This window comes from Artibeus jamaicensis, unplaced genomic scaffold (assembly GCF_021234435.1).
Source record: "Artibeus jamaicensis isolate MK-2021 breed Jamaican fruit bat unplaced genomic scaffold, CSHL_Jam_final scaffold_916, whole genome shotgun sequence".
NCBI lineage: Eukaryota > Metazoa > Chordata > Mammalia > Chiroptera > Phyllostomidae > Artibeus > Artibeus jamaicensis.
The window spans coordinates 1,257,832-1,282,373 of record NW_026522059.1 but is presented as its reverse complement, the minus strand read 5'-3'; the positions used below and the strand labels follow the sequence as shown (position 1 = coordinate 1,282,373).

At 66.5% G+C, this 24,542-nt stretch overlaps 1 protein-coding gene across 12 annotated transcripts in view; it reads right to left on the bottom strand.

Moving 5' to 3' along the window:
- Positions 1–24,542, bottom strand: part of TSNARE1 (t-SNARE domain containing 1) — a 61,526-nt gene that overhangs the window by 20,632 nt on the left and 16,352 nt on the right. For 5 of the 12 annotated variants that reach the window (XM_053661244.1, XM_037166628.2, XM_053661245.1 and 2 more), the window contains 9 exons: positions 19,494–19,571; positions 18,706–18,775; positions 14,973–15,063; positions 13,854–13,928; positions 13,358–13,417; positions 10,206–10,358; positions 6,862–6,934; positions 3,397–3,479; positions 483–538 (listed from right to left, as the gene is read on the bottom strand). In XM_053661244.1, coding sequence (XP_053517219.1) covers positions 483–538; positions 3,397–3,479; positions 6,862–6,934; positions 10,206–10,358; positions 13,358–13,417; positions 13,854–13,928; positions 14,973–15,063; positions 18,706–18,775; positions 19,494–19,571 — 739 coding nt within the window. Of the gene's footprint in view, positions 1–482; positions 539–3,396; positions 3,480–6,861; positions 6,935–10,205; positions 10,359–13,357; positions 13,418–13,853; positions 13,929–14,143; positions 14,704–14,972; positions 15,064–18,705; positions 18,776–19,493; positions 19,572–24,542 lie in introns of those variants that run through there. The other 7 variants (XR_005085463.2, XM_037166636.2, XM_037166634.2 and 4 more) reach the window with 4 other exon arrangements.

The window sequence follows — 24,542 nt, the reverse complement described above, 5'->3', positions numbered from 1 at the left end:
GTCGGTCAGAGAGACACGGGTGGGACTCCTGCGCTCACACGTGGAGTCTACAAAGTGAGCACCCGAGACAGCAGCAGACTCCCAGACACGGAGCAAACTGTGGTTCCCAGTGGGGCCAGGCGGGGCGGTGAGAAAGGGGAGGGATAAGGGGGTTCGCGCTGGTGGTCAAAACACTGACAGCGCCCTGGCTGGTGTGGCTCAGTGGATTGAGCGCAGGCTGCAAACCAAAGGGTTGCGGTTTGATTCCCAGTCAGGGCACATGCCTGAGTTGTGGGCCACATGAGAGGCAACCACACATTGATGCTTCTCTCCCTCTTTCTCCCTCCCTTCCTCTCTCTCCAAAACTAAATAACGTATTTAAAAAATAACTAAAATAAAGGGATGTCAAACACAGCGGAGGGAGCACAGCCAACAACCTGTGAGGACCATGTAGCACGTCAGAGGGGTTCCAGGTTAAGTGTGGGAATCACTGTGTAACTTACATGAGTGTCCAGTCACTGCGTGGTCCGTCTGAGGCCAAAACAGCATTGTATGTCGGCTGCAATTGAAAGACCACTTTGAGGAGACGCGTCAGCGTCCAGGCGCCACGCCCAACATCAGGGCTCCGGAGCGTCTGCCGTGCCGGCCAAGCTCCAGCTACTGCCGATCTCTTCCTGATTTCCTGTCCTCGCACCCGTGTCCAAGCCTGCTGCTCCCACGAGGGGCTCCCCCTGCCGTGTGCACCGAATCCGAGCTGCCTCATCACGTGTGTCCCAGAGCAGGGCTCCCGTCCACCCGGCGAGCGCCCACTGGTGCGATGACTCCTCCTGATCCCATTCACGCAGCGCGCTCGGCCTGGCTGCGGAGTCTGCCTGCCCGCAGCGGCGCTGCTACCCAGCTCCCTCCGGCATCGTTCCTTTCCCCTCCACGTGCCCCTCCCACGGCTTTACGCGTCAGTGCATGTCTGATGGACGCAAATACCCCTTGTTTCTTCTGATCCCAAACCGTGACACCAAACCCTGACACCCGTGGCTCTTCCGACCTGTTACTTAGGTGACCAGGCACGGCTCCAAAAGCTTGCCTGCCGTCCCCCATTCGTCCTATTTGTCTTCCGTGTTATTTCAGCTTCTCTTGTGTCCTTCCTGTTTTTACTCAGTAAGAACCTTGGTTTGATGGCACTCTGACCCCTCTTTACTGCCTGGAAAGTCACAGACCCCCACACTGCTCTCAGGGGCCACCCTCGCCCCAGCTTGATTGTTTCAAAAAAAACGGGTTTCTTGTCTGTGTGCCTAGTCTGTGAGGCTTTGTCACAGAGTAAACCCCAGGGACCACGGACCGCCGTGAGTGGCAGCGACCCCTTGCTCACTCCACCAGCCCGTCTCCCATCTCCACATGTCCGTCACTTCGAGGGTGTTCCACGTGGTGGTCACACAGCTGTGACCTTTGAAACTGGCGTCTCCACTCAGCAGAACGCCCCCGGAGCCCACAGGTCCGCCCAGCCTCGCTGGATGCAGAGCAGGACCCCGAGGTGTGAATGCTGCGGGGTGCAAGCCTGCACCCCCAAAGGGCACCTGGGTGACTTCCGGTTGGGGTTATTGCACACAGGGGGTGACGAGCGTTTCTGCACGGGCTGGCCATTTCCCTGGGACAAACACCCAGGCACGCCGCGGGTGAGCAGCGAGGCGGGCGCAGTGAGAACGGCCCCGTCCCGTCCTGGGCCGCGGGCTGGCTTGTGAAACGCCAGCCGCTCCAATGGCTGGTGACGCCGGACATCTGGTGCGTGGTGCGGTGCGTATCTGTGGCCCACAGACCTGCTCTGGTGAAGTGTCGGCTCGAATTCTTTGTCCTTTTTCTAAATGAACTGTGTTCCTGCCGCTGCCTTTACAGAGCTCTGCACACAGTCAGGACGCAAGCCCTCCGCCGGACACGCCGCGTGCGAAGGTTTCCTTCCCGTGAGAGGCCTGTGTTCTCTCCCCCTTGACGGGCCTTCTGCAGAGCGAAGTTTTCCTGCTGATGGAGGAACCCCTGCGTTCTCCCCGTGCGTGGGAATAACAAACGCTGAACTTCATGCGCATGGAGGTTCCCCACAAATGACAGCAGCACCTCCCCCCACGCGGGCATCTGTCCTCTCTGAGACCTCGCCCCCAGATCAGACATTAGGTTCAGGACCACAACTCGTCCTAACAGCACAGTAACTGCACGCGGTCACCCTGGACTGGCCCACAGCGCTGTCCTTGAGTGACCGGTCTCCCCCCGGTGCTCTTCTCCAGCCCAAGGCGCAGCCTCCAGAAACTCTCCCAGGGAGCAGGTCCGGGTGATAAGCCCTCAAAGAGTTCGCTTGTACAGAAATGTCTGCATTTTTGTCTTGAAAGGCGGTTCTGTCAGGTGCATGGCACCGGGTTAAGGGTCACTCCCCCTCAACCTGTCACAGACACGACATCACGCCGTCTGGCCTCCCCCGGCTGCTCCTGAAGGGTCTCCAGCCGCTCCCACTCCACACCCCCGACGAGCTTCTGAGCCCAGGTGTGGACGTGGCTCCCCCAGACTGGCCTGGGGGAGGTTCGGCGCCCCACCCAGCTGTCCACTCTGGCCTGCAGTGTCCTGAGCCCGCCTGGACAGCCCCCCCCACTGCCTCTGTGCGTACTGTCCCCAGCTGCCAGGACGAGCGCGCACTTTCCCAGAAAGCCCTGCCTTTCCCAGCTGCTGCGGGGCCCTCTCGTCCCTGGACCCGATGTCCACCCTCCCCGCCCCTAGACACACACCCCTCGAGGGGCCCAGAGCTGTATGTTGGAGCCCAGCAAGAAGCAGGGCCCGAGAGCAGCGGAGGGGCCGGTGGAGGACGGCTGCTGGGCGCCCCCCAGCAGGAAAGGGCAGAGCAGCGTCTGGCGGTCAGCCCCCGAGGCTGCCTCGGCCGGGCCTGAGGGGCCAGATGAATGATACACGTTCTCACGTGCCCTGAGCCAGACGCCTCGTTCCAAGCAAAGCACTGCTATCCCCAGGGTGGGCCCGGTCAGGGGCAGACGCACGGCGGGGGCAGCAGAAGTCTGCACCTTCAGGAAGCCAGCACCCCCGGACCCAGCTTGCCCCTCTCAGGAAAATGCAGAAGCCAGCAAGCTTTCTGCTGGGGCAGTTCGGCGAGCGTGGGGGGCTCCCAGGCGGGTGCTGCTCTGCTCGCCGGGTGCTCCTTGCCCTTCGGCTCCCGCTCACTGGGCGGGTACACTCGGAGGAGGCCGAGCAAGCCCCCTGGAGGCGAAGACCCCTCCGCCTCTTCCTCCCCCTCCCCCACACCAGTCCTCCTGGGCTCTGAAAAGGCCCTCTGGGTGTGCCCCTCTCGGGAGAGGCCAGGGCCTGGGCCTTCTGGGGACAGCGCACGAGAGGGGGCCAAGGGCCACAGGCTTTACCCCCTCACTGACTTACTTGGTGCCGGCTGGCCCCAGCCAGGAGCTCGCTGGCGGCCTCTGTGTGCGCGGACGCAGCCTCGAGGCTGGCTTCAATGCTATCTGCAAACCAAGACAACGAGAGTGATTACTGAGTGGGGCTGAGGGTGGGGTGCAGGAGGGGAGTGGCGGCATCTCCCCTCCAAGGCCACAGAGGTCCAGGTGAGGAGTCCCGCCTCCCCAGAGGCAGAGGTGGCAGAGATGCACCAGGTGGTCCGCCTGGTGCAGGTGGTGGCTGGCCCCAGCCACGAGGACAAGGGCCCGACAGCGGCCCTCGGGGCAAAGGGGCCCGCTCAGAAAAGGGTGGAAGCCAGCTGTTAGGGTTCCAGCTGTTAGGGTTCTGCGCCCTTGGGCGGCCCCACTGCCAGCCAGGCCTCAGCCTCTGAAACAGGGTGGCCCTGTCCCAAGCATCTGACAGAGCCACCACGGCTGGTCTTGAACACACTCCACACTGACCCTGGGCGTCCAGACGCTGACTGGGGGTGAGCACCCTGGCTGCCGGTCAAGTGCTTCGCCCTGGGAGACCTCAGCCTGCACACGTCAGACAGAGCTCCACCCACAGGCCAGCTCCCTGGTGCCCTCCTCCTGAGCCCCAGGGGCTGCCAGGTGGGCGGGGGCAGTGCCGGCAGGTCCCGTGACCGTCTGGTGCCTCACCAGCCCCAGGCCACTGCTTTCAGGCCTCTGGAAGGTCCCAGGTTGGCCAGGGCAGCTCTGTGGGGACGTGGACCCCTCCATGCAGCCCAGGCTGGGCACAGGGGAGTGCCAGAGCACCGAGGCGACACCAGTGCCACACTGCCAGCCCCTCCTGAACCCCCAGGATGCCACCCCACCTGCAGCACCCCAAAGCCAGTTCTGGCTCTGCCCACAGGAAGGCCTGCCCCATCGCCGACGCCAGCCCAGAAATGCAGAGCACCCGTCATGTGCGCCCGCCCCTGGTCTGGGCACGGTGCCTGCGTGTCCCCACGAGGCAGAGTTCTGCTGTCCCCTCCGAGGTCCTCCAGAGGGAGCTGGTCCTGCTTCTGGCTTCATCCCCCAAAGTTTCTTCTCCGGAACTTTGCCTCCAGCTCCCCGGAAGGAAAGCGCCCTGCGGAGGAGGTGCAGCCACCAGCTGGGGACGGACAGCAGCAAAGGTGTCCTGACTGAGGGGACACTCAGAGGCCGTCTTGAGGAGGACAGGGCAGGAGGCGGCGGCAGAAGGGTGCCCGAGGCAGCTGTGTGCAGCGGAAATGTCCAGCCAAGTGCCCTATTCCCTCCTCATCAGGCACAGAAACTTCCAGCAAAGGTGGGCCCTGGAGGTGGGCCCCTGGGCTCAGGGGTGGGTGAGCGTGCCCTGCGCTCTGGGAGCCACCCTGGCCTGGCCAGGGCCTGAGAGATCCCCAGAGAGGAGCCCCAGGGGCAGCGCAGGAAGGGGCCACAAGGAGACTATCACCCTCACCCCCTCCCTGCTCAGGGCAGGTGCGAGGTGGGCGCAGGAGGGGCCGGCTGGGCCAGGGAGGGTGGAAACGGCCCCGCTGCCCAGGCCATGTGTGGGTCCTGAGGTCCCGGGAGGCCTCTGGCTGCACCACATCCTGGTGAAACAAACCCAGAAGGAGCGAAGCTCGGGACCAGAATGAACCTGACTTTGACCCCAAGCCCCTTCACTGCCAAGAGGAGCAGGTGCAGCCCTGGCCTGAGCCTGGGTGCGCACCTGGAGGCAGAGAGGGCTGAGCATATCACATCCCCAGGGCCTCACACCTCCTGGGGGCCCTGCTCTCGTGATTACGCCCTGGAGACACCGGCCGTGGTAGGGAGGACCCACGTACTGGGCGGGGGCTCTCGGGCTGGGCCCTCACCTGGGGGGACTGCAGATGAGAAGGACTCGGCCACCACGCACCCCATGGGCGTGAGGACGAGGCCGGGTGCAGGCGGGCACTCCGCCAGCCTCATGCGCACCAGCCCCCGCAGGTCCCGCCACTCGTGCTTGAGGTCGCCCAGGCCCCGCTGCCAGCAAGCAGCCCGGCGCATTCTCGCCTGCAAGATCCAGCTCCGCACACGGTGCTTCCGGGCGGGTGGGCCTTGCCGCGCCGAACGGCAGCGGGTGGTGGCCCGTCACCCGCTGCACCAGCACCTCCGTCTCCTGGGGGCTAAAGTTGGGCTTGTGGGTCCCAGTGCAAGGGTGGGGGCCTGGCCGCAGGGCCGCACAGCCCTGCCCGGACACCAAGGCTGCCGCGGCCGGCTCGGGGCCGTGGCTCTGCCGGCAGGTGGCCGTGCCACTGCTGGGCCCTGGAAAGGCACCAGAGGCTGAGGGGCCAGCCAGGGCACAGCTGGGGCAGGCGGTGGAGGGCACAGCACCACCAGGCTGTGGCCCGGCGCCCACCTGTCACAACTGGAACGGCACATCAGCACAGAGCAGGGCCCCAGGGTCACAGAGTCCCGGGTCCCGGCACCCACCCGTCCCTGGGCCCTGGCCACAGGTGCCGCAGGTCAGCGCTCACTGCCCTCTCCCCCTCCCAAGTCCAGAGACCAACCCTCAGATCTGCCCGACGCTGGGACTGGGTGGCCACATGGGTGGCATCCAAGTGTCCATCTGGAGTGGACACACCACTCAGCAAACCCACTGTCCCAGTCAGCCAGAAGCAGAAATGGCTACAACCACACCCTGAGACCCATAGGGGCGAGTGGCTGGGAGGATGTGGAGACAGGGCAGGTGCTGTGCAGAGGGCACCCGAGGGCAGCCAGGGCCCGGCTGGCTATGCAGGCCCTGCTGGAAGCACAGGCTCCAGAGGAACAGGGACTGTGGCTCAGGGCAGCGTGGCTCGCCCACTCCATTCACCCCTCACGGCGGGGGCGGGGCTCCTGCACAGCCCAGGGCTCCCAGGGGGCATCAGCAGGGCCAAGGAGCAGGCACAGAGGAGGGTGGGCGAACCCCCGCGTCCTGCCTGGGGGCTGTGTTGGCTCAGGGCCTTTGGCACCGGGGGCAGCAGCTGAAAACACCACCAGAGTGCCCAGAGGGGGTGGACAGGCCAGGCTGGGTGGGGCTCATGGGGAGACAGCTGAAAACAGCAGGGATGTCCGCCCTCCCGGCACAGCTCTTCCCCACCACACCCCTGGTCCAAGACGTGGCCACCAACAGCGGAGCCGGGGCCCTGGAGCAGCCTGACGTCCCCCCCTCGCCCCTCAGGGCACCGCTGAGGAACAGGCCTCCCCAGGATGGACAGCCTGCCCACTCCGCAGAGTCCTGGGGTGAGGAAGGCCCGGGGGGGGGGCATGGAGGCCACCTTCTTGCATGAGCCTCCCCCGCCCTGGCCCGCCTAGGAGTGGGAGGCTGGGGAGCCGGGGAGTGAGGCAGCCAGCACTCAGGCCTCCGGGACCCGCCCTGGGCCTTTCTCATCCGGGAGGCGGCCCTGCCCACCCCAGAGAGAGGGCTGGAGGGTGGGGAGCAGGGGCACGGGCAGCGGGTACCCACCAATGGCCTCTCCTTGCTCCGACACCAGGGAGGCCAAGTCCTTGAGGATCTGGCTCACATCCAGCAGGTCGCTCTGTGGGAACAAGACGGCGGTCCTCAGGTGCCTGGGGCTGCGGGGGCTGTGGCCAAGGGCATGGCCATCGGGGAGGGTGAGAGCCAATAACCAGGGATGGTCCGAGGTCACCCTGAGAGTCAGAGACGGGGCTGGGATCTGAACTCTGCCTCCGGACCCCAATGCCAACCCCAACTCTCCATGGACCCAGAGCCTCAAGCTCCCCACTGGGTACCAAGGAGCTGGGTCGGCCCCCAGAAGGTCACAGTCCTGGCCCGGGCCCCTGCGTCGTCCTGCAGCCCCATGCTCAGGAAAGAAAAGGCTGTGTGCCCACCAGCCCCGCAGACGCCCCCCACCGGTCCTCGACCACAGCCCCTTGACGGAGCCCTAGCTCTCCCCTCCAGGCACCTGGCACCGCACACAGGCCGCCGCCAGGTGCCGCTCAGGAGTCCCGGGGTCGGAAGGGGAGTAGACAGGTGGTGGGTGGGCGGACGGATGGACGCTGGACAGTAGCCCCACTGCTGCCCCAACACCGAGTGGCCCCATGAATTCGCTGGTGAAGCGTCGTAAGGAGCAGACCCTGGATCAGGGGTGCCCCCGCCCCACCTGCCATGCTGGCCCCTGGCATCTCCCGTGCTGTCCGACTCCATCTCCCTCCACCTGCCGGCGGAGCAGCACTGCCGCCCGTCAGAACGGCGGCCGCACCATGCACACGGGCAAGCCCTTCCCCCACCCCCGCCCTGACCTTGCAGCTCATTCTGGAGCCTGGGCTGATTTCCACAGGGTCACTTCACCCCACGCAAAATGTTACAGGGAAACTCATTTTCTTTTTAGGAGTGTTCTGGGAAATGAAGCAATTAGTGTGATCTTAAGCCAACACACGCTATCACTTGTAATTCAATTACTGGGCTTCACTCCGCCAGACTGGGGCCCGAGGCTGGGAAGGCGGTGGCCAGGGTGGGGCCCCCAGGTGCGGGCTCTGGGGCTGCCGCAGACGGGTGGGTGCAGGACCGCACAGCCGCAGGGACAGGGGCCCTCCCGCCAGGCAGCCTCTGTCTGCCCGCGCCATGGGCGAGCCCACCGGCCGCAGCCCGTGGGGGGCTTCGTGGAGGGACAGCAGAGGGGCTCTCCCGAGGACGCACAGCGCTCACACCTGAGGCTGACGGAACTGACTCAGGTCACAGCGCCAGACTCTGCCCCTCTGGGTCACCTGGGTGGCCGCTCCTAGGTCATGCAGCATGGCCCAGGCACGGTCCGGTCCACCTGTGGGCACCAAAGCCCATCCAGAGGCCGGGCCTCAGCGCCAATGCCCAGCCAGTGTCCTGGGTGTCCGCTGTCCAGAGCAGTGCTGACCCAGTAGCCTGGGGCGGCCCAGACACGGCGCAGTGTCCCAGCCTGACTTCTGTCCTGGGCCTCAGGAGAGGTCCCCTCGGGGGCCAAGGTGACCTTCCACACTGCAGACTCGCTGATGGCAACACCCGGCTCCCCACCCCCGGCCCCCAGCTCCCAGCAGGACGGGTCTGGGACAAGCAGTGGGAGGCAGGTCTGCAGAAGGGGGACCCCGGGAAGGAGCACAGACAGGCTGCCTCACTAGCAGTGGGCCGCACGGTGTGGGAGCATCAGGGCACAGGTGGCAGCATGAATAAGTGTCCCTCCGGTCACCTCCGGGCACCTAGGGGCCAAGCCTCAGCTCCTGACAAGGCCACTGAGGACCAGCGGTGGGGCCTGAGTCCCGGGCCCGCCTGCAGGGTGCCCAGAGATCTGGGTCCCACCGGGCCACAGGTGGGGCCCGCTGGGCCCTGCAGAGACGGAGCCTGCGCAGGGGTCTGAGTTCCCGGAACGTGGGCAGTGAGGGTGAGGGGCGAGGCTGAGACACCTCCACTCAGCAGATGTGGAAGCGGCTGCTGTTTTCCCGACCGCCTGCGACACCAGCGCTCACTACGAGCCCCCCAGAACCTGCTCTGCACCCCATGGGCACCGTGGGGTGACAGCCTCATGAGGGACAAGGGGGGTCAGCAATGCCGCTGCATTTTCCGCATCTCGAAGCCCCTCCTCACAACCACCCACCTACCGAGGCATCGGTTCCATAACCAGACAGCCACACTCGTGTGTCGGTTTTTACTCAGTGTCCACGCAGTGAGACATGAGCCCAGCCAACTGCCCGGCGCTGTGGCTGCACGCCCCACCTACGGGAGGGATCAGCCCCAGCCTCCTCCCTCCGAGGCCTGCCAGGTAGCCATGACAACAGCAGCCAGTGCTCTGAGCTCTGCACCTGGAGGGGAGGTCAGGTGTGATGGGCAGGAGCAGCCTGGCACAGACCCAGCTGGAGGTGGACAGCTGACTCCGGTCCCAGCTCCACAGGCCACACCAGTGCCTGGCAAGTGAGTGGCGTGGCCGCCCTCCCCTGCCCCAGTGGGAGGGGCCCTGCCCTGGCCCACCCTGCACATTGGGAGGGCAACCTCAGCCAGGTGAAGTCACCGCCATGAGGACAGAGCTGGCGCTGCCACTGCCGCGTGGTGACCTCAGTGACCTCCTACATCTTCACCACCTGGGACAGAGGCCAGCCAGGGGCCAGTGTCGGAGCACCAGAGCCGGGCCGGCCCTGCTCCCGCGTCAACCAGCCCGGCCCGAAGCACAGCTGAGCGCACGCAGGACACGGCCTGCGTGGACCTGTCACTTCGGGGACCCGGCAGTGACAGACAGGCCTCCATGGCCTCTGTGCGTGCGGACAAAGGTGGACGACGCGAGAGGGGGTCCAACAGCAGGCTGGGACGTGCGGCACAGGCCCCAGGCCCCGCCCAGCCCCGCACACGCAGCTGCAGTGGCCACGGGACGGAGGACACACGGCCGCCAGACAGGCCCCAGGCAGGGCCAGGCTTCGGTGCGGCTTCAGTGCGGCTGCGGTGGACGCACGTCTGCTCAGGGGCAGCGCACACAGGCTGGGGGACAGAGCTGCCACCTCTCGGCCACCTACTGGCCCGCGGTGGGCGTGTAAGCAGCCTCTGGACGTGACTTAATCAGGGGCCCAGACACCTCCTTGCTCCCCATCGGTCCCCCATGTCCTGCACCCACTCCCAACCTAAGATCCGGCAGCAAGAGGGGTGGCCTGTCTCCCCGGGGGGCTAGCTGGGGTGTGGGGGTGGGGCTCGAGGGCGGGGCCCAAGGTGGGCATCTCCAGAGCAGCACCGGCCCAGCTGGCCCTGGAGAGCTGGGTCACCACACTGGGGGGTTTGGGAGCACACGCACACACATGCACGCAGGTGCACGCACACACGCGTGCACAGGTGCTCACCTCGATCTGCAAGACGGCCTCCTCACGCAGCCGCGTGGCCTCCCAGTCTTCGGTGACCTCGGGGCACGGTGCCTGCTCCTGGCCCTGCCACACACAGCCGTCCTCGTGCCAGAGCTTCGGGTCGGCCGGTTCCGCCAAAGGGGCCTGGGGGCTCTGTTGACGACAGACAGGCCGGCTCCCCTGCTGCGCCTCAGGGCCCCTGGGCCACCTCTCCAGCCCAGGCCAGAGGCCCGCAGCCCCACCTCGAGGCCGGCATCAGCTCACAGTGCCAGGAGCCCCCAAAGTCTGTGTGCTCCCCACCCCAACCCCGCCAGCCCCCCGGCCAGGGGAGCACAGGCCCAGCCCGGGCTCTGCAGCCACAGGGGGTGGCAGGCCTGTTGCTCAGGGGACATGCCCGCTGGGCCCCGGGCACTGGGCTGCTGTAAATGGTGGACAGGGATCAGGCCTGGGTCGCCCCAGGCCTGGCTGAGGGGGAACAGTGGGATCCACAGCCCAGCTGCAGCCAGGGCCACACAGGAGACCCTACCGAGCCACCTCCATGTCCCCAGCCTTCTAGGGTGGTAACTCCAGGGGACTGCGGGGCCCCACAAAGCCCAAGAGCACGTGTCTCGTGAGTGGCAGTTCCAGGACCACACCTGTGCCCTGGCAGACCCCCACCCCCATGGGTCCGGCCACAGCCACAGGCCCTCCGGGAGAACATAATTCCGAGGCTTGAGTCCTCCCCAGCACATGTGTGGGGGCCGTGACGGCCTGCCCCGTGCCGGGGGCGGGGAAGAGCAGCAGACACACTGAGCTGGGCACAGAGACCAAGGAACCCGCCGGCGGGCACTGGGGACCCTCTGGAAAACGCCGGCATGTCCCAGCAACCCCTGCAGGAGGCCCCAGCAGCGATGGCAGCCAGGCAGCCAGGCACCAGGGCGGGGACAAGGCGTGACGCAAGCAGCGCCTTCCGTGACGTTGCCCACGGCTCCGCAGGTGGTCACGCCGCCCACAGTCGGTGACAGGGTGGCTGATGCAGCCCAGGAAGGGTGGGGGCGGAGAAGCCACACTAGCCTGGACCCGCCCCCTGAATACATGGTGCCAGGGGCGGGACCTCCTCCCCCAGTCAGCAGAGGCCTTTAAATAAACAAAATCATAAATAGACGCGTGTAAAATTAAAGATCTGAAAACCCCATTGACAAGCACTCCTGCGCTGGCGGCAGTTAACACCCCGCTCCAGGGGTGGGCAGGCGGAAGTGAGCTGAGTGGGCCCTGGTGGTCCAGCCCCTTCCAAAGCTGCAGCCTGGCCCTGCCGGCAGCTCCAGCCGTAGCCGCCAGGCCTCGGCTTCCTCACCTGCAGGCTGGGATCCAGACCTTCACCCCAAGGCCAAGGCTGTGGTGCAGACGTGGGGTGACTGGGACCCCACAAGCCCACCCTGCTGCACAAATGCTGCCAGGCCACCCTCCCCAGCAGCCCGTGATGAGAGACAGGGCAGGAAGAGGTGGCTGAGCCACCTGACCTGGCCTCAGCCCCTCCCTCCCGAGAGGACCAGAAAGCACCCCTTTGTCCTCCTCACAAAGGCCCAGTCTGGGTCTGCCACCAGCGGTTCGCTGGCACTGCGCAGGGGCCGGCGCGGGGGCCGCCCTGTGATGCCTGTCCAGCTCAGAGGCGCCCACAAAGGCTGCTTTCTCCTCCTTCCAGGCCCAGGGGCTGGGGCCCATCCTGACACGTAGAAAGGAAACCCACAGCCCAACGTGACTCGGCAGAGGGGCCGGGCAGTGAGCACTTTCCCGTGAGAAAGACGAAGCCCTGGGGGTCATCCCTGGAGCCTGGGACGACACCCCACCCCAGGAAGCAGGCCACCTCCTCCAGGGCTCCAACCCCGGACTCTGCGGGGGGCGGGGGGGCATCCACAACCTTGGGGCGGAGAGCAGGGTTAGGGCACGGGCCAGTCACACACTGGAGAAACAGCCTCCGTCCAGCAGCCGAGCTGATCACCAGCCTCTCAAGCCGTCATGACTCCACTTACTACCTGATGGAAGTTTCTGGAGACTTATCAGAGCCAGGCAGCCAGAACTGGCATGGCCATGCCCCCGCCCCCATATGGAAGAGGGGAGCTGGGCCCAGGAGCAAGGGGCAGCTCTCCTGGGTGGGGGCCGGGCAGGAAACTTCCAGCTGCCCAAGGGGCGAGGTGCCTCTTCACTGCCGCACTGAGCACAGGGCAGGAGCCAGCCCAGGCGCACCGGGACCCAGCTGGGGCTGCAGCCGCCATGGCCAAGACGGCCCACTGCAGACAGGCGGGCGGCTCCCAGCCACCCAGCAGGGGCTCAGAGGACGACGCAGGCGGCAGGCACTGCCAGGACCCCCCACCCCGCAGACAGCGGCCTTTAAAGCCGTCCAATCATCTGCAATTTCTCCCAAGCACCGCTGGCTGCTCTCTCCTTTGAAAAGTCCTCTGGAAACACAGCCTCCGAGCCCAGGGGGCACTGTGCTGACGTGCGTGTCCAGGGGCTGCTGTGAGGGACTGAGGGCCTCCCCACAGCATGGCACGAATGGGCGGTGGTCTCGGCGGCACCGGTGCACCCCACACGTGCGGCAGCCACCTTCTCTGAGGCACTATGGCGCCTTCCCACCGCCCACCGCTGCCCTCGGCTCTCGGAGGAAGTCAGATCGAGTCTTACTACTCCTTTAGAAATCACGAGACGTTCTTCTCAGGCTTCCCTCAGCCCTCGAGATTTTATCTTCAGCTTTCTTACCCAAAACGCTCTGATGATGTGAGTGAAAGTGGGCCTCTTAAAGGTGGTTTTTAAGAGACAAGATAAATGTATCCTCTTCGTCACAAGGGTTCTTCCCTCCCTGACGTGAAGCACCCGGCCAGTGTTGGGGACTCTCAGCCACTGCCTCCTCCAGTGGCTTCCGACCAACCCCCCACCCTCGTTCCCCCAGGGCTCTAACCAGACTCCTCTGGGGGTCCGCCAGCCTCCACTCACAGGGAACTGTGCTCCAGGGGTCCAGTGAGCCCAGAGGCCCAAGGTCCAGTGCCCACTCTCCCAAAGGCCCTCTGTCTAAGCAGACGCCCCGCCTATAGCCCCTCCTGCTCGTTCCTGGGGCGCCAGGGGGACTCTGTGCTGCCCCTCACGCCCCCGGCCCGCCATTAAGTCCCCACACCCACCTGCTGTCTGCCGCCCGGCTGCGCGGCGGGAAGCACGGCTTGGGACCTTTCTGCAATGTTCTGTCGGCAGCGGCACAGAAGCAGAGGAGAGACGGCCCGATGGACGGGAAGCAGCATGTGGCCTCGCCCAGAGGAAGGCAGCACCCAGGGGCCTTGGGAAAGCCAGGCGCCTGGCCGGGCTCTGCTAACCCCCTGGGGGACAGTCCTGTCCCAGCAACGGAGTCCCTGGGTCTGTTTCCTTGCCCACCAGAGGGCGTGACCCCTAGCTTCCCTCCTCCTGAGGGGGCTGCCATGCAAACGCCTTCTGGGTGGCACCAGAGGCCACCACCCTCCCCTGCACGCTCCCTGGGGCCCCACCAGCCGCCAAGGCTGTCCCACACCCACAAGGCTGGTCCTCCCTCGGCTGTGGGGGAGGGGGCAGTACCAGCCCAACCCAGGGAGCAGACACCACAGTGCGTGCCTGAGGGCGCCTGGCCGGCCACCGCCAGCGCCTCACCCTCTGCACCGCTCCATAGCGCTGAATGGCCTCCGAGAGCTGAGTCCTCAGGCGGTCCAGCTGAAGGCGCTCCTGCTGCAGAGAGAGCGGCGGAAACAGGCCCGAGGTGCCTGCACTGCACCCACCTCCAGGGCCCCAGCCCCCCACTGTGCCCCCGGCAGTGCCTGCACCAGGCCCGCCCCCGCCTGCCATCACCGCCACCCCCTCAAATGCTGACACGGGCTCCACCGCAGAGCCCGCGTCACCGCAGACACCACCACCGCCCCACCCACACAGTCCCCCACCCTGACCTCGGAGCCAGCCAGCGCTGCTGTGACCAGCACAGCCTCCTGGTCCCCCAAACAATCCGCGCTGGAGAGAAGCGTGCCGACCCCATCGGACAGCTGAGGAGACCCAGCCCGGCCCGACATGGCCCGCTCAAGGCCACACCCCACAGGGCCCACACGCCTCACCGCTCCATGCTGCTGCTCCTGGGACCACACTGCCCACTGCCCCCAGCCCTGGCACACGGCCTCTGCCCCCCCACCGGACTCCAGCCTGGCCTGGAGCAGGCACTCCAGACATACCGCCGCACGCAGGAGCGGACAAGCCAGCACTGCAGCCTGGGACCGCCCACTCTGCTGGGCCAGGGCCACCCCAGGCCACCGAGCCGGCCCTCCCCTCCCCCACACAGCAGCAGCACAGACGAAGCCACGCCGCCTCGGTGCCCTGGGACGAAGACCACTACGGGCACTCCTGGTGCCCTCCTGCCCCACGCCTCCCGCCGGCTCCCTGGATGGTCAGGCCACTCCCCACCCCGTGTCCCGTCACGGACAAGCCCACCCAGCCTGGGGGGCTTCCATGCAGCTCCGACGTGCACTTGGTCCCTCACCACCACACACCGACTGCCACGCACACCGGCGAGACCGGTTCCCAGCAGGGCCTTTCCGAGGCACCAGGCGGTGCCCGCGCCTCACGGTGCCCCCTGCAGCTGAGGCTGCGGCTCTGCACCTGGGCAGCCAGGCTCAGAGGCCAGGCAAGACCCTCCTCCTCGGCACCGCCTGCACCCAGACCCGTCTGAGCACCACGCTCACACGAGTTGGCCCCCACCGCTGCCCCCTCGAGGCCCGGGGGACATACCCGGGAGCAGCCCCGCAGCAGCTCCGACATCTGCTTCACGGCGCCAGCGCCGGCGGCCACAGTGTGGTTGGTCTCCTGCTGGGCCCAGTGCCTGTGGCGAGCAGAGCTGCAGGTGAGGCGGGGCCCTCCCTCCCAGACACAGGGTTTAGAACTCTGGGGACCTGGAGGGATCTGGGGAGACCAGCCCTCGCCTGCTTGCAGCCGACGGTGACCCCTTAGATGGAACCACGCCAGGGGCCAACCCAGCCCTCAGGCCTCCTGCTGGCGCACCGGGCAAGGGCAAAAGTGCCCGCTCTGCACCCCCCACGCAGAGCACGCAGCCGGCGAGGTTGGCACCCCTCAGGCCACCACACCCAAGTCCAGGCACGTGAGCAGGGCACACAGGGAGCTCACCGAGGGGGAAAACAGGCAGGACAGAAGGGGGCCCGAGCTGGCCTGAGATGGAGGCGGGCAAGCCCTGGTCCGTCAGCACTCCGCCCCCCCATGGGCCACCCGTCGGCCACACGGCTGCCGGGAGCCCTGGGGCAGCACAGCTGAGAGGACCTGAGGTGCCCCTCCCACGAGAGGGGCAGGGCAGGTGAGACCGAGCGGGACGGGGGGAGGCCAGATGGGGGAGACAAGGTGGGGGAGACGAGGGAGGGGGGGAGAAGGGAGGGGCGGGGCAGGGCAAGGCCCAAGCCGAGGGCGCACTGTAGGAGGGCACAGGGCTGAGAGGTGCAGTCAGCCCACCCCTGCTGGGGTATCTGCCCTTTGGGGCACCAGGAAGTAGCACATGCAGCTCTGATGCTACTCCCATGGCAACAAAGACCCCCACCAGCGGCGGAGGCAGGTGTGGTCCCCACTGATGCAGACCTGTGCAGGGAGCGGAGTCCATGGAGGCCGAGCCAGCACAGACCTCGGCCTGGATGGACGCTGCGGCCAGGCGCCCCGCCAGCCCCTCCACGGTCTGACTGTCCCAGGGGCTCCCAGATGCCAAGGTGCACAGTGAGACTCCTGCTGGAAGGGCTGGGGCCACCCAGAGCCCTGGGGCTGAGCACCCGAGGGCCAGCACAGGGGCGCCTTCTCTGTAGGCCCTGCCTGCCACCAAGGACAGCTGACGAGAGCCCAGGGCCCAGCCGGAGCCGGGACCCGGCACCCCTGCTGTGCCCGGGGTGGGGCCCCTCGTACCTCAAAGCGGGTCTCCTGGCAGCACCATCACAGTACTGAGGACACAGGGCGCTGCCCACAGGCGACTGCCCGTGGGGATCCTGGGCTTCTGACCGCCAGCAGCACGTGGCCCAGGACCCAGACATGCAGTCCGGCAGCTGCCACAGGGCCCGACTGGGGAGAGACCACCAACCAAGCAACTTGGGCCTGTCCAGACGCCTGTGCAGGGGGCCCAGCAGGTCCCCGAGCTGCGCTGATGGGGCAGCTGCCGCGAGGAGGAGGCCCGCAAGCTCCACCCCGGACGCAGGAAGGGCTGTCCTCGCCTGGGGCTGGAGACGCCCTCGGGCAGACCCGGCCTTCTTTGCTCCGAGGGAGCGGCAGCACAGTGAAGAGGGTGTGCGGTTTTCACGCCCTTACTTGGCAGAATGAAAAAGCTGGCAACTCCCAGTGTGGAGAAAAAAGAGCTGGCAACCAACCGAACATTCATTTCCAGTCGTTTAAAAAACGCTCACAGTCCAGGAGGCGCACCAGCTTCCCCACGAAATGGGGTCACAGCAGCTCGGGAAGCCACGGCTCCCTGGTGAGGGGCCGCCCCGCTGGGGGTGGGGTGTACATGGGGGCAGGAAGGCACTAAAGTTGGAGTTTCTGGACCTGCAGGCTGAGGCAGACGAGAGTGGGACTGGGGAAGGGTGCTGCCTCGGGGACACTGGGTCCCTGCGGGCCGAGCCCGTGTCGGCGACCACCCAGGGGCCAGGTCTGCTCTGCAGACCCGTGTCAGTGACGTCATCCTCCCACCAACCAGACAAGGCGGCCCAGGAGACCCGAGAGGGCCGGGGCCTGACAACGTCGCCTGCCTGACCCACACGGGACGCAACTCTCAAGGCCCCCACCCAGACGCAGGTTGCCGGTGGCTGTCCCCAGGGCTCTGCTCTCAGCACCGGGCACGAGAGCCCGGCCCGGCCTCGGCACTGGGCCAGGCAGCTTCCCCCGCACCCCCCGTCCGGAGCCTCAACCAGCACACGTGCCGGCATGTTACCCACATAAGCCCAAGTCTGCCAAGCTCAAGGGGTTTGAGAAGAGGCCGCCGGGAACACCTGGGACACCTGTGGGTCCCAACGCCACAGTGAGCACACTGCTTCCCTAATCAGAGAGCAACGTGCACTTAGAGAAAAGGAAGCAAAAATAAAAACCAGAATCACATGTGAAATCTGCAAAAGGCCCTCTGCTGCCCTGAGCTCTGGACCCCGGACTCGGAAGAGCTAGTCCCAGCCTGGGAGGGGGTGGACGGGTCAGGCCCGTCCATCCAGAGAGCTCCAGCCTTAGCCACACATCCAGGAGCCTCAGTGTTTTCATCTTGAAAGTGGGAATAACTCTACCTGTGCTCCTCCAGGTCGCTGGCAGGATCCGAGGGACTGAGGGCAGGGGTGGGCCCCAACAAGGACGCAGCGGGCAGGACACTGCCAGAACCGCCCATCCCAGAGCAGGAGGGGTCAAGGGGGAGACAGGCCCGGGGACACCTGGCCGAGAGCTCAGTGCAGCGGGGCACCGGGCACTTCCCAGACCACAGGGCTCCTGCTGGGGGTCTAGCCAGGTGCCTGCGTGGACACGGGGCCAGTGGGGGACCACGGCAGTCAGGCATCTACTGTGCCCTGGTGGGAAAAGGGGCTGGGCACAGAACCACATGGACACGTGCTGGTCCCCTGGGGTCCTGCCTGTGGGGCGGGCCGTCAGATGCTTGTTACCCACACGACGGCCAGGGGCCACCACCGGCTTTGTTTCCCACGGCCAAGGTCGGGGCGGGGGCGTTGGGGTGGGTCTAGCAGAGCCACGGGCTTTACGGTCTCTTCCCACCAGGGGCACCTGTGGGTCCCCAGAGTGGGGGGGGGGGGCAAGGCTGGGCAACAGTGGAGGAGACAGGGAACCCCTGCCCCTTGCGCTCATGGCAACCCCACGCCGTGCACGGGGCCCAGTGCAGCCCCGGCTCCTCAAGCCTGCTCGGAACCCAGTGGTGCCGGAGCCTGGTCAGGCTTAGGACGCGGGCTGCCTGGGAGAGGGACCCGGGTCTCAGCTGCAGCCCACACCCTTCAGAGTGCGTCTGGTCCCCCACCCCCTGCGCCGGCTCCGAGAAGCGGCAGGGACAGCCAGGACCCCCCTAGCTAGGAGGTGGCCGAGAGGACGGGCCCAGATGCAGCCTCAGGCCCAGGGCAGCGCGAACACAGAGCTGCCCCCGCGCTGTGCCAGCCGGGGAGGCGGGCTCCCTGCAGAGGTCTCCCTTCTCCAGGGCCCCGGGTGGCCTTTCTGTCAGCGGCCAACCCTCCGACCAGCAGCCTCCCTGGCCAGACCCAGGGCGGCCTCTGGGCACCTCAGAGGGAACACCAAGGGGACAGCCCAGGGAGGGGAGGAGTCGGCCCCGAAGCCTCACTCCACCCAGCCTCAGGCTCCAGGTGGCGGCCAGCGGGCCCACAGGTGCATGGGACGTGCACAGTCCAGGTGGCTGCCACACGGGGGGTGGGCAGGTGGCACAGAGGCGGGCGGAGGGCACAGCCGTGCACACCGCCAGGAGCACTGCGCACGGGCACTCACTCACAGACTGTCCCGCAGCTGCTGAGTGTCACTCGATGTCCCCAGGGACCGGAGGCCCTGCTCCAAGGAGCTCACTGCAGAGAGAAGGGGGCAGGTGTCAGGAGCAGCAGCCCCTCCACCCAGTGGTACCCAGACTCGGGGTGTGCGCCCACACCCAGCAGGGGCAGGCCGGGGCCTGTCGGTGTGGTTATGACCCCGCCAGGACCCCAGGGGGTAGCACAGCACAACCACACAGGGTCGGCCACACGGGGCCCAGGGGCTCCCAGGCACCTGCCTCCGTGGGCCCTGCCCCCCACCTGGGGGCCCTGCCCTCCCCTCCCCACTGCCCGGTCAGCACCCTCACTGCCCCGACCGACCTCAGGGCTCTGGAGCAAACACCGCCCTCACCCACGAGGCATGGTCAACGCCCTTGCCCGCGTGTCCCAAGTTTGCAGGGGCTGTCCTGGCGGACACTCGCCCCCGGCCCCAGCCTCGGTGACCAGCAAGCCGCCAGTCCGACAGCCTGAGACAGGCCCTGACCCTCTCCCTCCCGGGGGGGCCTCCTCCAGGCCACGCCAGCAGGATGGGGGTGGGGTGAGGGGGGAGCCAGTGCAGCAGGAGCAGGAGCAGCACTGTGGGGGGCAGCCCGGACACACTGACCTGCCGGACCCCATCCTGGGACGCCGGAGCCTGGGCCACAGGGCAGCGTGGTTGGGCTTGGGGAGGCCATGGGCACCAGCACCACCGGGTCACATCAACCCCGAGGGTCGCCTCGGCGGCCCAGGGTCAGGGTGGGGCCGCGGCTAGACTCACCACTGGAGTTGATGTGGAAGACACTGGCTGACGCCTCCTGGAACAGCTCCTGCAGGTCCCTGGGATCCACGCGGGTGGCTGCGGGGAGACAGGGAGGGGAGGCCACAGTCGCCGTGCGTCCATGGGGCAGTTCTAGCGCTGAGGCCACAGCCACCCCCTCCCCAGCCGGCCCCTCAGGCGGGCAGAGCGTCACAGTGGAGACGGAGACCGGAGCCGGGCAGCGGGGGCTGTGCACCTGGGCAGGCCCACGGGGGTCTGTGCGAGAGGCACGAGAGCGCAGGTGGCCGCACGGGCGCAGCGCCGACGAGGTGGGGCCCCCGAGGAGCCAGCACTGACAGCGCGACAGAGCCGCAAACGCCACCCATTGGCCAGGACCCTGAACGGCACGGTGCCGTCGGGGGCTGCCCGGGGCTCTGGGGCTGCAGGGGTGCCCCTCCGAGGACACGTCGGGCCCAGTCCCTGGCCGGCGAGCACAGGCTGAGCCCCCGAGGCCAAGCCCTGGCCGCTGCCTGCAGATCGCCAAGCCCCCAGGACACGGAGGACCACGCCTGAGCAGCTGCATCCGAGCCGGGGCCGAGGCTCCTGGGGAGGTGCCCTACGGGGTTTTCAGAACAAGCCTCGCGGAGGTCAAAGGTGCCACAAGGGTGTGAACTGCCTCTGGAACGAAGCTCAACTCTCCTCAAAGGGAAGCAATCAAACCGAGAGCAGATACTACAAAACTCACCATTACACCTCACCAGACGTATGAAAAACAGGGTGAGTGACCCCTGACCGTGACCACAAGGAAAACCGGTCAGCAGAAAACCCGGCCAGCAAGGACACAGAGTGGACGGAACTCGCAGGGAGGAGGAGCGTTGGCGGGAGTTTCAAGCCCAAGGCACAACACACAGAGAGGGACGCACCCGCCCAGTGAGACCACAGCGCCCGTGGGGTTTCTGAGAGACACAGGAGGGCGTGGGGTGGGGAGCAGATTGGGTGCCGAGAGGGAAGCAGGGAGAACTGGAGGACCGGGCACCAGACAAACGGATGCAGGGGACAAGGCGGCAAGGGAAACAGAGCTGCAGGCTGGTCCAGCAGCCCAGTCACACGGGCAGGGCGCCAAAGCGGGGCCGGCACAGTGTCAAGGGACGTGGGCCTGAAGAACCCTGGCGTTATGTGACTCCACGCCGAGAGTCCCCAGAATCTCAGCAAGTCCCAGCACACGCTCATGAAAAAGAAAACGCCGGGGACACAACAGAGTCGGAACTGCAGAACCCGTAGCAACGGCAGAGGGGCCCAGAGGCCTGCGCCACCCCCGGCAGAGCAACGGCAGAGCCCGTTGGAGCGAAGGCGGTGCGGCGCCACCTCCGAAAAGTGCAGGGAAAGAGCGGGACACTCGGCTGGGGTCCTGGGCCAGCAGAAGTGGCCTCTGCCTCCTCCCTGACCCGAGTATCATCCAAGGGACAGCTGAGCGTTCGAGCAGCATCGTCAGGGTGTGCAGGCCCTGGTCTGCCGGTGACACGCGCCATGACGACCCTTCTGCAGGCAGGCCGTGGACAGCTGAGCACGCCACACACAGCAGAGGCACTAGGCACGCAAACACACATGCGGACGCAGGGGGGGGGAGCACAGGGAAGCACAGACGGGAGCGTCAAGGCGGGAGGCTCAAACCCAGAAACAGTGGCGTTCACCCTCGGGACCAGCGACCTGAAAGCCAGTCGCCCGGCACTGTCCACAGGCGGCCAGTGGCGCCGCGTGCAGGCTGCAGACCGCCCGCATCATCCCCAAAGTCCTGGCGGGGGGACAGCTGTAACCTTTCAGACCAGAGCAGAGAAGGTCAGGAGCAAACTCACCACACAGCGGGCACGGGAAGCCCACTCCACGTAGGGAAGCAGACGGCACCCATCAGTGAAGGACCTGGAAACACATCACGGCGCCGGGACGAGAGACGGCAGGGCAGCCACGCCCGTGACAGCGGAGCGAAGGGACACCGTCACTACACTAACGGGCTGGACGGGTGAGGACGACAAATGCCCCGAAACGTGCGCACCCCCCAGACCTCAGGAGGAAAAATGAGAAGCAGAATGGAGCCAAGAAGAGAGGTGAACAAGCCCACAGTCCCCCCCCAGCTGTCATCCTGCTGTGGTCGGCGGAACAGGTTGGCAATCAGGGTGCGCAGGCCGACAGCAGCGCCCACGGGCTCCCTGACCAGCGTCCGCAGGGACCCTGACCACCAGCGGGATGCACGCCCCACCCAGGGCCCGAGGCCCGCAGCCAGGCCGTGGGCGGGGGGGGGGGGGGGGCAGCTCAGACCCAAAGCCTGTCTGTGAGGCAGCAAGAGACACACAGACAGACACTTTCTGACCGTAATAGGCTTAACCTGGAAACAGGGAACAGAAAGCTGTCCGGAAATTCCGTTATGTGCAAATCAAACGGCGTGTTTCCAAACAACCGTCAGCAAAAAGAGAAATGGCAAAGCTAGCAACAGTTTTAACCAGTGACGACACAGGGCGTGTGGACCTGCCAGAGCCGGGCGGTGCGGGGGGGGGTGTACAGCAACCAGGACGCCCGCGAGAAAGCCCGCGGTCTGCCATCTGACAAGAGCGGATCGGCCCCAAGGGAGGCGCGGGGAGTGAGTATCAGACGAGCAGAAATCAATCACATCGACATTAGATAGGACAAAAGCAATGAGATCAAGTCCGCTTTTTTGACACAATCAATAGAACTGATAGACTTACAGGCAGGCTAATCAAGAACAGAACAGCGGAGACACAAACCAGCCACCTCGGGAACGAAGGAGCAGCTCCCACCCCCGAGCTGGCAGCCCACAGACAACACGGCGGGGGCCGCGGAGCCGCTCAGAGACGCGAAGGACCACGGCCACCCTCGGGAAGGCACAGACGCGTGGGGAGCAGCGCGGCCTTCTCGGGACTGCGGTGTGAAATCTCCCCGAGGCGGACACACCAGGCTCCGAGGGCAGCGGGGAACTTGGCCGAACGCTGAAGGGCAGAAGGAGGCACACGGGCCCCGGGGACCCGGCGGCCCCGGACACCACAGCCTGGCTGCAGACAGAAAGGCGACAGAATTCAAGGGGACAGGGCGGTCTCCAGCCTGAGGCAGAGCAACTGGGTGCCCCGAATCGCAGCCCAAAACTACCCCAACTCGACACCATGCCGGTCACACTGAAACACAGAAGCTAGAACTGCAACACTCTGGACACCGAAGGATCAAAACACCGAAGAAAATAACATCAAAACCCACTGCTTCTGACCTTCCGAAGAGACGAGCCGTGCAGCTCAGAGGCAGCAGAGCCGGAGAGAGGCAGCTGAGGCCGCAGCGCATCAGAGCAGGCACCCCACACCCAGAACGGGCGGCACAAACACGCAACGGGTGGACGCACGGTGGCAGCTCAGCACACAGCGCTCGGCGTCAGGGTCCCCGTGCACAGCACCCTCGGGGCGGCGGGGCACCCACGGCCACAAGGGCCGCCCCCCGCCCCAGTGAGCACAGGCAGGGGCAGAGCCTACAGCCCACCCACGTGGGGCGGGGCCGACCGGGCACCACCACTTTGGAAGAGTTTCCCTTCTTCCTAAACGGCTACACTTTCAGTTCACAACCTGCAACCTGACTCGGGTACTTGTCAAAGCCCCGCCATGAAAAGGACGTCTGTCCACACAGAAACCTTCCACAGATGACGAGGCAGCGTGGACGGGACGAGGCTGTGGACGTCCCCTCCTGAGCGGTCAGGGACACGCTACTGACATGCGCCACAGTCTCAGCCAGCCCTGGACCGCGGGCTGAGGACACGTCAGAGCCGTGGCCTCCCTGACAGGGACCCTCCACGGGGACGCCCGCCTAGCCGCCACCAGAAGCTAACAAGCGGTGGGGCTGGGCGGGGGAGCCCGTGAGCCCAAGGAGGGGTGCGGGCAGTGGGCCGAGCCCCGACGCCCTTCCCTCCACTCAGCGGGGGGCAGTGCGGTTGGGCACCCCTCCCTGAGTCTCCCGACAGAGCAGCACCCCCGGGAGGAGGGCAGAGAGGGGAGCCCCATTTTCCACTGCCCCCGACACTCCCCGGAAAGGGAAGAGGACAAGCCATGTGGGGACTCACCTTCGCCCTTGACCAACCCCACCTGCGCTCCGTGAACCAGAGCTGAGTCGGCAGCCCTCGCCCCAGCTCTTCCCAGGCTGCCCCGCCCGTGCCTCCCGGGCACAGAGATAGTGGGGCTTCTTCTGAAAGGACCGCAGGGAAGAGCCGGCCTCCACTCAGCCGCACGACCGCGCGCTCCCATGTGGCACCGCGGCCACCGCCTCATCTGCTGCCACAGACCCCGGAGTTGAGACGTCCAGCCCTGGTGATGACGGCGTCAGGCCGCAGGCCCCGCACTGTGCACCACCCCACACTTCGCCGGTCCTGACGGCAGCTGCAGCAGCAACAGCCGCCTGCCAGGGCCCCCAACAGGCGTTCCCGGGGTGCACAGCCCAGGTGGGGCCCCTCTGTGGCCGTCCCTCGAACTCAGGGACCCGGGAAGGCTGACTCCACCACAGGTGACCCTGCGTGAAGACGGGTCATGTCTGGACAAGAGCCACGGGCCGGGGCCGTGCCTGGGCCAGTGCGGAGCGGCCCCGCAGCCCCTGCTGTCCCCCTGCACGAAGGCTGAGGGACACAGGCTCCCACACGTGACACTGGCTGGAAGGGACACAGCCAGGCCAGGCCCTGAGAACAACAGCCACTCGCTGCTCTGCCCGGGGTGGCAGCAGGTCCCACGTGGGCTGGCGGCAGAGGAGGGGACAGGACAGGCTGGCTGCAGGCCAGACACACGTGTGGCTAATGCTTTCTTCTGAAGTCCGGCCCCGTCTCAAGGTCAAAGCCCAGGGGGGAATTAGAAAAGCCCTTGAGACCCAGCTCCAGCCCTCACCCGGGGCCAGTGAGGCCTGAAGAAGTGCACACACCCCCTTGTGTCCCCTGCTACCCCCACCCCGCTCCCACTGCCGAGGGGGGCAGCTGTCCCACGGACACAGTGGAGTGGACACAGCCAGCCCCAAACACCGCCCCGCATGAGGGCGGCCTGC